The 13215-nt window shown below is 42.6% G+C and overlaps 1 protein-coding gene across 2 annotated transcripts in view; it reads right to left on the reverse strand.

Annotated features, from left to right (window-relative positions):
* Positions 1-3496: 3496 nt before the first annotated feature.
* Positions 3497-13215, reverse strand: part of TNFRSF21 (TNF receptor superfamily member 21) — a 67162-nt gene continuing 57443 nt past the window's right edge. Inside the window, exons 5-7 of one of the 2 annotated variants that reach the window (XM_065587561.1) lie at positions 6081-6309; positions 5144-5196; positions 3497-4763 (exon numbers count right to left, since the gene is read on the reverse strand). In XM_065587561.1, coding sequence (XP_065443633.1) covers positions 5186-5196; positions 6081-6309 — 240 coding nt within the window. In that variant the 3' untranslated portion in view covers positions 3497-4763; positions 5144-5185. The remainder of the gene's footprint in view (positions 4764-5143; positions 5197-6080; positions 6310-13215) is intronic. The other variant, XM_005297361.5, reaches the window with a different exon arrangement.

The following is a 13215-nucleotide window of genomic DNA, read 5'->3' on the forward strand; positions in this document are numbered from 1 at the left end:
CATCCAATTGTGAATTAGCTAGCTGGAGAGTAAAGAACCTAAGTGACTTTCAATGAGACTTTGGCTCTTCAGTCATTTTAAAAATGCAGCTCGGGCTTTGAAATCACGTAGGCATTTTTAGAAATTTTACTGGAGATCAAATCCCAGCAAAACCAACACCTCATTCATTGGCTGAGGCAGATGCGCCAAGAGTGACAGTACACAAGGCACCGCCATCTTCAGTGGGACGCTGTTGCAGAAGGCTAGTGTGGTACAAAAGGCCACTTGTCAATGTCCTTAACTGAGGCTTGAAACTAGGAGAGCAGTTTTCACTAAAACAGTGAGGTTATCACCAGTTTGGAATATCTTTCAACTGCAGCCTCCTAACCTGTTGAGCTGACAACTCTGATTAGTGTGATGCAATAACCCAGCCACAATGTTACACAAGCAAGTAGTGTGGGCTGGCAAGAAGGCTGTACATTGTGTGTAGCTGCTATAGAGTGCAAAACCTTATTATGGGAGGTGGGCAGAGGGTGATCCTCCTCACAGGCTGTTTGCTCTCTTGCCTGGAGCAACCAGCTCAGAGTAGATTTTTTTTTTTTACGGTTGTAATTCTTAGTGTCTTGTTTACTGGACTAAGTGGAAAGGCAAATACTTAGAGCTTCCCATAAATGCTTCTGGCAGCCCAAGTAAATACAAGCAACTCCAATGGAGCTTGAGCTAGTGAGAAAGTGAAGGCATAGATCATAACCATCACGCAAACTGTGGAGTCAGTCTCTATGACAGTTATCTGGGGAAAGGGCCTAAGGAACCTGGAAGAACTAATGGAAGTTGATGGGAGGAAGGCAACAGGATTAACTTGAAAGCAAAGCTGTTGTAGGAGCTGCCTGAAACCTAAAAAGGCTGGATTTATCAGGAGGGTAATTTCCTACCCAAAGCAAGTGGTTCAAACATTTCAAACTAGATGTCTCAGATGACAAACTAGAGAAATCCAGAACTCAAAATAGGGGGTGGGGTGGAGGCATGCTAGAGAAGAACAAAGACTTTCATAGTAGCTTGTAAAGGGGGATTTGTTTTAGAACGCTAGATGATGCAGGGAATTGGATGTACACTTCTATGTCTCTAGGATGCTGGCTTAAACCTAGTCCCATTTGATAGCAACCAAAGTTGCACCAGCTGATAGTTCTTTGGGATTGGCTTGATTGACTCATTAAGTCTGTCTGTACACAAACCTTCACAAAATACCACCACCACCACCAGCAGAGCAGTGTAGGGAGGTTTGTACTCACTGCGCGCATTGGACTTGGTCTATGGCTAGACAGAGGGCTTCAGTCTCCAAGACTATCAATCCAGCACTAGAATTCACCTTATTCCCCCTCTCCTGCCCCCATAAGGTCCCCTAAAAGATTCCTCATCAAGCTGGTAGCCACAGCTACAGAATTACATCACTTAGATTGCAAACAGGGCATTCTCCCAACTAGTTTGTTAGCTTCTCTGAGGCGGTGCCCCTTATCTCTGCTGGGGGTGGTGTTCAGTACTGGATCAGGTGTATCAATTACAACTTACATGCATGACTGACAAGCTGTTGCCGGGGCTGTTACTTTAACTAGGAAAAACAGTGGCACAATGTGTAGGCACAACAGGAATAATTACACTGTACAGGCCTGGTGCTATCTCCAATGCAACAGAGACTGGACAGCTAAGCTAAGGCAATTCAAGATTGAAGGGTGAAAGGGAAGGACCACAATTTGAAATGGACACACCTCTGTTCTGGCAAAAACAGCCCAGTTCAATTTGTACAGACGCAGATCAACAGGGAGGGGGAAGCCACAAAGCTCTCCTGGTCAGCAGCAGCAGTTTTCGAACAGCTGTTTTGCTATTTCAGTTTTGTCTAAGTTTCACTGGTTTAAGCACAGCTTTGACCACACAGGGCAGTGAAATTTCAAAGTGAAACAGCGAGCAGATTTCTTTCCCATCTCCTTTGTGGTCTAAATATCTGTACTTGACCTACAGGCCCCACAATAATCAGCTGTACCCCATAAAAATGACAGCGTTCCAGCCACGCAGTGTCATTTATATGGATTTTTGGGGCTTCATTTTGTGTCTCCAGGTCAGGAACGAATCAGTCCTACCCAATTGCTTGAGATGGTCTCTACAGACAGAGCTGGGGATGTTTCAGTCTGAAGCTCCCACACACACTATGGTGTGATAAACTGAACATGGACTACCACAAGCACACGCTGGCCACTGACCCATCTCCCCACAACTTAACATTCCAAGTCTCTGATCAGTTCTAATCTGCTTTTAAAAGGCTGCCTAAAAAAAAGGTTTCCTCTTTGTTCCATTTCCCCACCAGAGAGCCTACACTGGTCGAGCTGGGAAATATCCAGTTCTGCACTTCGGACAGGCCTATGGCTCATCAGGTTGGAAAAATAGGGAGGTTTATACCACTGGAAGGAAAGATTCCCAGTTTTCCAGCATTCATCTTATTGTGGGAAAGTCCTTAGTCTGCTTTCAAAGTACTCCATGTATATACGGAGCACCTAATTTAGGTGATAAAGTAAAATGGTGCTATAATTAAGATCTACTAAGCATGTCTCCTCCAACTGAACCCTGGTTTCTCCTAGTACACCCCTACCTACCATGGGGTCCATATACTAGAGTTCCTTAACATGGCTTGATTCAGCGTTTGAAAAACGTAGCCACTTACTAGCAAGAAGCCAACATGAAAAATAAACAGATGCCTCCCACAATTGAGGGGTAACATGGTGAAAAGTCTCCTGCAAACGTGCTGGGAACAAAGAGGATCCTACATTTTGCCAAGGCCAGATGTGTTCACCTCTGCCTTTGTCGTTGACTACGTGCGCTGCACCAGACTCAGCCTTCTAGTGGTGGCAAGTTTTGTTCAGTCTCAGGTAAACAGAGGTGCAGCAACATAACCTGGCGGCATAGATCTTGGCTAGGTTCTTGTTCAAGAGGAAAGTGCGGTTTTCTGGCACAAGGCACCACGCCTCACCTCTGTGGCTGTCCGCATATCCAAAACCATCAACACAAATGAAGAGAAAGTGTGAGCATTCTTGGGTATGAATTTAATGTAACAGTTTCACTTAAGACAATCACCCATTATGCCTAGATCACGTACGCAGAACTTCAAACCAGGCTACATTCTTAGAACTAGTTCAAACGCCCCAGATCAAAACTAGGGCTTACTGAAACATATTCCAATCACCTTATTTATAGCAGTGATTAGGAGACATCCAACCCACACAGCGAAGCATCACAGAAGTTAACACAGAAGCATGTTAAGTAACAAACATCTAGTATTTATTAATAAATTAGTACACTGGAAGGCAATTTTTCCCATATCAGAACCTCCCCCTCCCCTCAACCTTACCCCATCCCAAGGTAGCAAATGCCATCCTTGTATTATAGTTCTTCAAACTGAGCATATTACAGACTGTTCATTACGGGAGCATAACAGTTGCAAATATAACCGGACCATTCTTACAATACAGCCTTTCTAGTTTTTGCTTTTTTTTTTTTTTTTTATTTAATAAAAAGTGAAGTGTGATTTAAGAGACTGCTAAGACCAGGCAAGGTCTTCGGAACCTTACCTATTAGCCAACATCTGTATAAAAAAACCCCCAAACAAACAAGAGACAACTGTAAAAGCATAGCTCAGGAAGTCTTATGATCACAAGGAGAGTGTCACCGCCAGGGCTCTCCCTCACCTTCCACAGTTCAGCACCAGTGCTGACTGAGATGATCTATATGGGGCCTGCTTATCTCCTAAGTTGCAAGGCAAGATACTCCTTGTTGCGTGTGGTACATTCAGCTGCAGGCCAAGTGACTTTGTTATAGTCTTGAAGGCTGGAGGAATTAAGCCATTTATTTTCTTTAAAACATTTCCGCTTTAGCTTAAAGGAGCACAAGTAATCAAGCATTTTATGCATTGTCCAGGTGAAAACCATACAATAAATAACTGTGCTAGTAAAATCTCAGCAAGGAATATGAACTATACAATAGTACATTTTAAAAAAAAGTCAACTCAAGAAAAAAATAAAAGCTAGTTGCATTAGAGTAACAGACAAAACTCAATTCTCATGTTTTCCCATTTTCCACCAAGGAGAAGAGGAGACAAGGGGAAAGAAAGGTTTGTGGAGAGGAAAGCTACTTTGGAATAAGACAGATATGACAAAAACTAAAATGAGTTAAGAACTATTCCAGATTCAACAGGTAAGTTACACCGGATTCGTGGTCTTTCGTTAATGAACTTTGTTTTAAAGTGCATAAAAAGATTGACTGGAATGAAAACAGAAAAATAATTCAGAAGGGGACAGAGGGAACAAAGATTTTAATTCTGCAAGAAAGTTAAGCATGAAAGGGGCAATGTTGGCAAACTGCCCCTTCCAGAAACGAGAGAGAGAGAGAGAGAGACCCTTGAAGAAAATACTGGCCATGTATTCTACAAAAAACCAGCCTGCATATTGTCACTCATCTTTAATGAGTGCCAAGCTAGTACTAGCAAGATTCAGAGTGTGCGGTGGCCAATGTCTACAATAGATCAGGAAGGTGACTATAGACAGAGTCCAGCAGTGTTTGGCTGGCTTCCTGGCTCTTGACTCCAGCAATTTCAAATAGCCTGTCCAGCTTATCCTCTGCCTGTGGAATCTCTTCAATCACATGGAGCTCCTCAGGAGTTAGGATGTGAAGCATGTCGTCAAAGATGGGTTGCAGGTCACAAGGGTCCAACCGCACCTGACGCAGCACTGTGTCTTTCTTTTCTGTGAAGGGAAGAAGGGATTGATGGTTAAGGCACCATTTGTGGCAGAGCATTCTCCCAGAGAGGAGACAACTAAAAAATAAATTCACACCTTGGAAACCTCACTCCCCATTCCCTGCCTCTAGGGAGCAGGCCACAACTTGCGAAGAACATGAAAAACGTGGGTGGGTGTTAGTCACAGAAACTAAAGATGGAGAAAGTCTACTGAGTCACCTAATCCAAACTCTGCCACAGCAGCATTGTTCCCCTACAGCATATTTGCTAGTGCTGAATTACAAATACTGAAAATCCCCGGGAAAGGAGAGAAGCCAAAAGCCAGGGAGTGTTACATTCTGTTGGTTTCATTCGTTTTAATGGGTCAGATTACTTTGTGTACTCAACTGTAGATGACTTCGGTTAGGTTCCAATGAGTCATGCTTCAAATTACAAGTGACCTTAAAAGGAAGTTTTTAAAAAGAAAAAAAGAAAAGAAAAAATGTACAACCTGGAATTCATGCAACAAGGAAGAGGCTCAAGCAAGAAAGTCTCCCTTCCTTGGGATCTTTCAGATGTCAGATCTCCTAATACTGACTAGGAAAGAGGCAAATGCCATGGGAATAAAAAAAAAGTTCAAGGGAAATCACTGTGTTGAAACCTAGTCTGTTTCGAACACAGCAAATTTAAAATAAATTCAGGTACGACCCTGCCAATTCTTATGGTTTTATAGCCACGTTTTCCCCATTTAAAAATCTCTCTCCCCCTATGTGTGAAAAACCTTTACAAAGGGAAGGAAATTCATTGACTGAATACCCAGGGAATACAGTGAAATCGACTGTAATGCTGGACCCAGTGCAACATCAAATAGCATCAATGGGAATTTACCCATTTCCTTTCATGGGAATTTGATCAGGAGCCATGAAGACACTAAAAAGCCATCTCCAATCGGAGAGATCTTAGATGTTTATGTATAGAAATCGTAGACCAAATTTAACAGAAGAGTGATTTTTAGGTTGAGTGTCCCTTTAAAGCACTTTGTCCATTCTACTCAGGTCTTTATACCACGTCCACAACAAAGGTATCTGGTACTTGAATCCCCATATCAAGTGCCTATACTGTCAACTCATAATAGTCTCTCCAATTGATATTCAAATTGTGTTTATTCTAGTGACAACGTACTCCCAATAACTAATTTCTTCTCCACATATCCTGGCTTCCTAGTTTTACTGGATGCAGCAGAGAAGCAGTCTCCCCTCCTATGGTCAGATGTTAGCACTTTCCGCCTTTTATATTGTTCTGAAAACACATTTAAACTTGCAGACTAGCGTGCTGACTTGGGTACCTTTGGTAATAAAAGAGCCTGTTCGGCTGAGTGGAGAGGTGCCGCTGGAAGTCGAATCACAGCGCAGAAGAGGTTCCGATTCATCAACGAAGAAGCCCTTGTTCTTCTCGCAAGGAGACGGTTCTACGGTGAGGATGGTGGCATCAGGAGGATTCGGATTCAGACTCGGACTGGCAATGGGACTGAGAGGGCTGGGGCTCACTGGAAGGGCCAGTTTGTCAGGTTCTAGCTGTGAGGACAAAAGTTGAGTATGATTTGTTATGCAAAACCTAAAGCAAAGTATATATTTAGAACCATTCACATCTCAACTTACCAAACAGGGACAGAGGCTAGGACATTAATATCGCAACTTTAGGTAGACTCTAGCCCCTTCTCAGTGAAATTTAGAGTAAACACGTAATAGCTCCACCTTTTAACAGGGTTCACAATATTCTGATCGACTTCTCCCCAAGGAGAACGGAAAGTGCCTAATGTGAATGTCCTGTTCTCAAAGAAATTTCTCTCACTACAAACCTGCTGTCCCAATAAACAGGGAACAAAGCAGAGAGCTCGAAATGATGGGGTCTAAATTAGCTGTTATCACTCAAGAAAGATCTTGGAGTCATTGTGGATAGTTCTCTGAAAACATCCACTCAATATGCAGCAGTAGTCAAAAAAAGCTAACAGAAGTTTAGGAACAGTAGGAAAGGGATAGATAAGACAGACAATATACTACTACTACTACATAAACCTCTGGTTCACCCACACCTTAAATACTACATCCAGTTCTGGTCACCCCATCTTCAAAAAGATATTAGAATTGGAAAAGGTACAGAGAAGGGCAACAAAAATGATTAGGGATATGGAACAGCTTCCGTATGAGGAGAGATTAAAAAGACTAGGATTTTTCAGCTTGGAAAAGATGACTAACAGGAGATATGACAGAAGTCTATAAAATGATGGTGTGGAAAAAGTGAGTAAGGAAGTGTTATTTACTGCTTCACATAACACAAGAACCAGGGGTCAACCAATGAAATTAATAAGCAGCAGGTTTAAAACAAACAAAAGGAAGTACTTCTTCACACAATGCACAGTTAACGTGGAACTCATTGCCAGGGGATATTGTGAAGGCCAAAACTATAATGAGGTTAAAAAAAAAATTACATAAGTTCACAGAGGATAGGTCCATCAATGGCTATTAGCCAAGAGGGTCAGAGATGCAATCTCATGTCCTAGGTGTCCCTAGCCTCTGTTTTCCAGAAGCTAGGAATGGGCGACGGGATGGCTGACATGACGATTGCCTGTTCTGTTCATTCCCTCTGAAACACCTGACATTAGACGCTGTCGGAAGACAGGATACAAGGCTAGATGGATCACTGGTCTGACCCAGTGTGGCCGTTCTTATGTGGTGGAAAACGTTACCAGTATTTGGTGTACTTACATGCGTGTCCAAGAGAGATCCGTACGTGTGTTAAAAGCAATTACAAATATACTGGCCGTTTAGTATCCCACATACTTATTCAAAGGTGAGTCACTATAACTTATCTTCGTGTTCTTTTCATTCCTTTGTGTGGTGGTTAATGGAAAGAGAGAGTAAAGCCCTAAGGTGGCTTGTTGATACCAAGGGTCAGGATTCCATATCTCAGTGGTAGAACATACAGGCCCCAGTTCCTCTCTATGCCTAAGCTGTGCTGATATACTGGGGAGCAGCAGCTGCAGGGAGCAGGTTGTAACTCCCCAATTCAGGGGAAACTAGCTCTGGTGAGAGGCTCCATACACCACAAAAGGGGGTTCCGGAGTAGCGGAGCTCAACTCTGCCACACTCCCTCATACCAGTCTTAGCAGGTTTGGAGGGGACTTGTGTAGGAGTTGGTGCTATTGCCAGCACCAGTGGAATTATCCACTGGAAACCACTGGCCACTTAGAGCTGCATAGCAAATTGGAGACCCACAGCTATATCTCTAGGACCTCAGAGCATTCAGTGGGGTTGTACAAGTGTAACTTAATGGAACACCATGAACAGTTCTGTTGCTGACGCACCAGAGGATGAGAATCTAGCTCCCTCTCCTACAGCTGCAGATATTTTCATTAAATGAAGTGCAATTTTCAGCTACTTTTCAAAGTTAATCACATTTTAAATTACTCATTTATTTGGCCAAAAACTGTGTCTCCTCCACCAAAATACATACACCTGCTCTAAAAGTTACACCGTATTTAACTCCACTATGGGTTTACTCACAGATCTTAAAGCCAGAAGGAACCATTAAATTATCTACAGTCTGACCTCCTCTAGAGCACAGGCCATTAAAATTCCACCCAGTTATCTCTCTTATTGAGCACAATAACTTGTATTTGGCTAAGGTGTATCTTCCAGAAAGACATCCAGTCTTGGTCCGAAGACATCAACCTATGGAGAAGACACCACTTCCTTGGGTAGGTCATTCCAATGGTTAATCAGCCTGACTGTGCTTATTTCTAATTTGAATGTCTGCTTCCAGCCATCAGTTCTTGTTATGCCATTCTCTGCTAGATTAAAGAGGCCTTGAGTAACCAGTATTTTCTTCCTGTAAAGATGCTTATACACTAATCAAATCACCTCTCAATCTTTTTCATAAGCTAAATATATTGAGCACCTTACATCACACCGTAAAGCATTTTATCGAGTCCTCAAATCATTTTTATAGCTTTTTTTTTTTTGCACACTCTGCAATTTACCAACATCCTTTTAAGATGTGGACACCAGAACTGTACGCAGCGTTTCTGGACTCCCATTTTCCATTATCTAAACCTATAGGTATTGAGAGAGAGATTTAGGCAACAGCACTATTGAGAATATCCCAGGACTGTTAACACTCAGTTCTTGCTGTCTCAAGTCTCATATCCTTACTCATTTCACCTGGTAGCAGAAAGACCAATTTCCAGATGGAGCCAGTTTTATTTAACTTGCGTTCACTGATAGAGAATAGGGAGCATAATACCACATGCAAGGCAATTTATATTCCATGGACTAGCTAGATACACAAGCAATGAAGCCCATTTAACTATTCCACTAGATTAATAATAAAGGCTCAAAATATAGATTTAGACTCCTATGAAGGTAACTTCTTAGCATTGCTAGCCCAATAGCATTTCATAGCCACACCAGAACCCTACTCTCTAGTAGACAAAGGAAGTATGTAACAATGTTTGCGTGCTGTAAGCTCATGCAGATTGTTTCACGCAGCCTAGCTCTGCTAGACATTTTAGCTGTTGTATTAAGTAAGAAGCTTGCTCCAGTCAGCCCTCTGCATATGCTGGAAATGGTAAAATGATGTTTCTGGAATTAGCTCTGTAGCCTGACCCCCTAAGACACATGACACCTGCAGTCACTCCCTCACATTCATACAAATGTCTTATGCACCTAACAGACAAAGAGGTATTTGTGTACACAGTGTGGTTCTCAGGAACTTTGCACTGATCTTTCATACTGTGAATCACATTAACATAATTCTACATGTGCAAAGAATGTACCTCCTACAAATGTCCACTGAGCCGCCCACCTCATTTCCATCAATTCAGGAAATGAACTTTTAATCCCGTTCCACTGTGATAAAAGGACGTCTTTCAGCAGGAGACAGAGGATTGTTCTACTTCAACATATTTTGCAATATATTTACAGTGGTGGTGGATTTTTTTTTTTTTTTTTTTTAAAAGAGAGACTCTAGTCGCCATTAAAATGTCCTGCATGATTCTGCACTATTTGTTCACAAGAGTTAGGCTATTGTTCTTAACTGAGAAAAAGACCACCAGTAGAGAATCAGTGTAGTAAACCTGGATGCTTCCAACACAGCATCCTACAGGATGGGGATTTTACCTTTAAAAATAATTAGACACCGGGGCTAACTCTTCTAAAACGGTACAGGTGCGATTTACCTGCTCAATACCCAGGTGCAAGCCTATTTTTACCCACAGGAGAGGTCTGAAGAACAAGGGGCATGAAGAGACAAGACCAAAAGGATAAGGGATGTTGAATACTTAATGCCTCCTAACACTACTGTAACTAAATACCACAAACAGCTGCTAAAGCATTCAAGAAAGGGTGGTTTCTAGAACATAAAATTCCTCAGAGCCTGACCCGTTTTGAACACACGGTTAGCTTCTTAGGCAAAGTAAACAGGATTCTGGAACATGTGTTAATGTTTAAATGATGAGGAAAAGAAAGCAGAGTGGAGTGACGGTGTTTAGAAGGAGAGTAAAACACTGCTTTGGAGAACTATTAATAGACTGACTAACTTACATGAACCTGCTTGCAAGTCTTATTTTTAAAGCACTAGTCTAGAAAGGTGCTGTCCACTTCCTGACCTAAGCTGGGGTCATAGTGTTGTATCCAGCTGAGTACTGCCCCATGGGTATCTAGGTTTCAGAAGCTGGAAAAACAGTTCCCATACACAGTTTAGCCAGTACCATGGGCTCCTTGGAGAGTGAAGACGCTACTAGACTCTGTGTCCAGCTGATCATAAATAGTCTACTGGGTAAGACACTGGTCTGGGAGTCTGGAGATCTAGATTCTATTCCCAGCTCTGCCCAGGCTTCCAAGACAGCTTCTATGCCTGGGCTACCCCATTTGCGGAAAAAAGGGGGACAATACAACTTACTCACCTCACAATTGGTTAGAGTTTATGGATGCTTAGATAGAAGGCACTGTGGAACTCCTTGGAATTCTCATTCCCTTTTACCTTTCTACAGGGGAGCCTTACATTAGTTATTGCAGTAACCGTCTAATGAGGATAGAAGCAAATATTGTCTGTAAAGTGCAGAAGAGGCAAAGAAGAGCAATCTCACTGCATTGGGAATCACCATGTCTAATAAGAGAGGCATTCACTATCCCTGACGCGCACATTTATCTCACCGAACAGTTACACATTTGTTTTTCATACTGAAACCACTTAACAGCTTTGATGAATCAGTAACCCTCTGCAACGAAACATGATTAAATCGCACCAATTTTTCTAAGTTACTGCAGCTAGAAGTTTGCATTGCACAAAAGTATCTTTCTGCTATTCCAGGCTCTTTAACTTCCAGGCTCCAAGGACTTGAGTGACTGCACCTCCCGCTAGGTCTGCTCAGCCCCTAAACGTAATGTGGCAATGGGAACTGGCGCCAAGACAAAACAGACAACTTCAAGCTCACTGCCCCAGACACTATGGGATTAGTTCCTAGCTGGGAACAGAGAGGCAACAATTTTTTAAAAACCCCTAGAAGGCACTTAAAGTGGCCTGATGAAATACACAGGACTTGATTCCTAAAGGCAGCTGTGAGGGCCTTCTTAAACAACCTTCAGCCAACGACCAGCTGCTGACAGCATCCCTACGGCCTGTATTTTTACAGCTGGTTCTTTATTTTGGCTGAAAATGTTTCTATTGGCTTTATTACACTGCAGTACTGGATAGTCTTCAGTTCAGCTGGCTGATAATACATAAAGATCACAATAACTTAACATCTGTGAATAATATGAATGTACTTATGCTCATTCGTTTAGATCCCCTTCTAGAGCACTCATGGTACCTGAGGGATTCAGCCAGCCGTGTCTGAAGTTCAGTGATCTTAAATACAGGGGGAAGGAAGACTTGTGTCTGAACCACCTCTAAAGTGAACTGTAAAACCAGACCTCAACATCCTGAACATGTACCTGATGTACCTAACATCCTTGCCCTGCCCTCCCATCTACCTGTACCATTACGCAAGTTGTGGGCAACATCCAGATGAAATTGTCAATTCTTTCCCATTCATGATTGCTGCCAAGCTCTTGTTGGTTTATTAATGGTATCCCAGAATTGATCATATTGGCACATCACCAGTGTCTCCAGAGTTACAGAAGACTTAGATTTGCTAGATGGGGAATTTAGCAAACGGTGCTGGACTTCTACTCATTTTAGCTTTGCATCGCTCCTTTGGATTATTCCTTAAATTTAGCAGTAGCTTTTAGAAGCACATGGTGGGACAGAAATTCACCTGACGAGTGCAAGAAAAGCAACTACTTCAGGGCTCTTAACTCTAGCTGGAAAGATTATCGGGTCAGCCTCATGCAATGAACCTTACAGTTTTCTGTGCATGTCAGCAAACTGCCAAGGTCTCTTACATCAATGGTTATTCTATTACAGCCAGGGCCATATGACTCACTGAATACCTTACTTTATAAAAATGGAGGGCTCGGGAAGTTAAGAAAAACACTGGGCTCAGCTAAATTCAATTCACATTTGTACAAAGCTGCAATTCATACTGGGATGTCTGAGGACTCAAGTGAACTCAAATGTGCATTTGCAGCCCCCTCATGGAAGGGAACAGGCAAGGAACACGTTTCGACACAATAGCGGTTTGGATTTTTTCCCGTAAAGGACACGTGTTGCACTCTCTGCATTCCCTCGGCGCGCGTCTAGTTGTGGGCGCTTCGTTAAGGAACGCATCAAGACTCTCTGCTATCGCTTCACCTCACAGAGACCTTCAGACAGCATAATGGGTTTAAAATTTATATGCAGCTCATGAACAAGCATTAACAGATGAATCTGTCTCACTGGAACCAGAACAGCACTTGCATTGTTTTTGTTACTAAACGACAATGAGGGAACTTAAGTGTTTGGACCTGAAGCTTAAAAAGAAGCTGGATGGTAAGTTTTAATTAAATAGTGCATTATACTGGCTAATTGCCTAATGCCAACAAAGAAGCAGCTACCTGTATTTTGGTTAAGCGGCAGTTTTCTTGCCTAACACACACAACTAACGGAACTGCTATTTTTCCGGCCAATTTAGCAGCTGGCTGTAGTCAACGGAGAAAATCTTAGAGACGGAGACTTTGTGGTCATTGGGTCAGGTGACAGCCCAGATTTCACTGCATAAGAGATGAGGGATTTACATTTAGGACGGGGTTGCTGTTTCCCTGCTTCCTTGCATTAAGATTCCACAGCCCTGGAGGAGGGGATGACCTGAATGAAACTGATGAGAGCCCAGTCAGTTCCAAGCTGTGAGGGTGGACATACTCTGCACAAACAGTACAGCAGACTAGACATGCCTCAGCAGGCATTCATTGCAAGCAGGCATGATCTTACCGGAAGGAACAGAAGGCGCAGCAGGTGGGAGGAACAAGACACTGTGCATTGCCGGCCAGACTGCAATTAATAAT

This window comes from Chrysemys picta, chromosome 3 (assembly GCF_011386835.1).
Source record: "Chrysemys picta bellii isolate R12L10 chromosome 3, ASM1138683v2, whole genome shotgun sequence".
In the NCBI taxonomy this organism is placed as follows: Eukaryota; Metazoa; Chordata; order Testudines; family Emydidae; genus Chrysemys; species Chrysemys picta.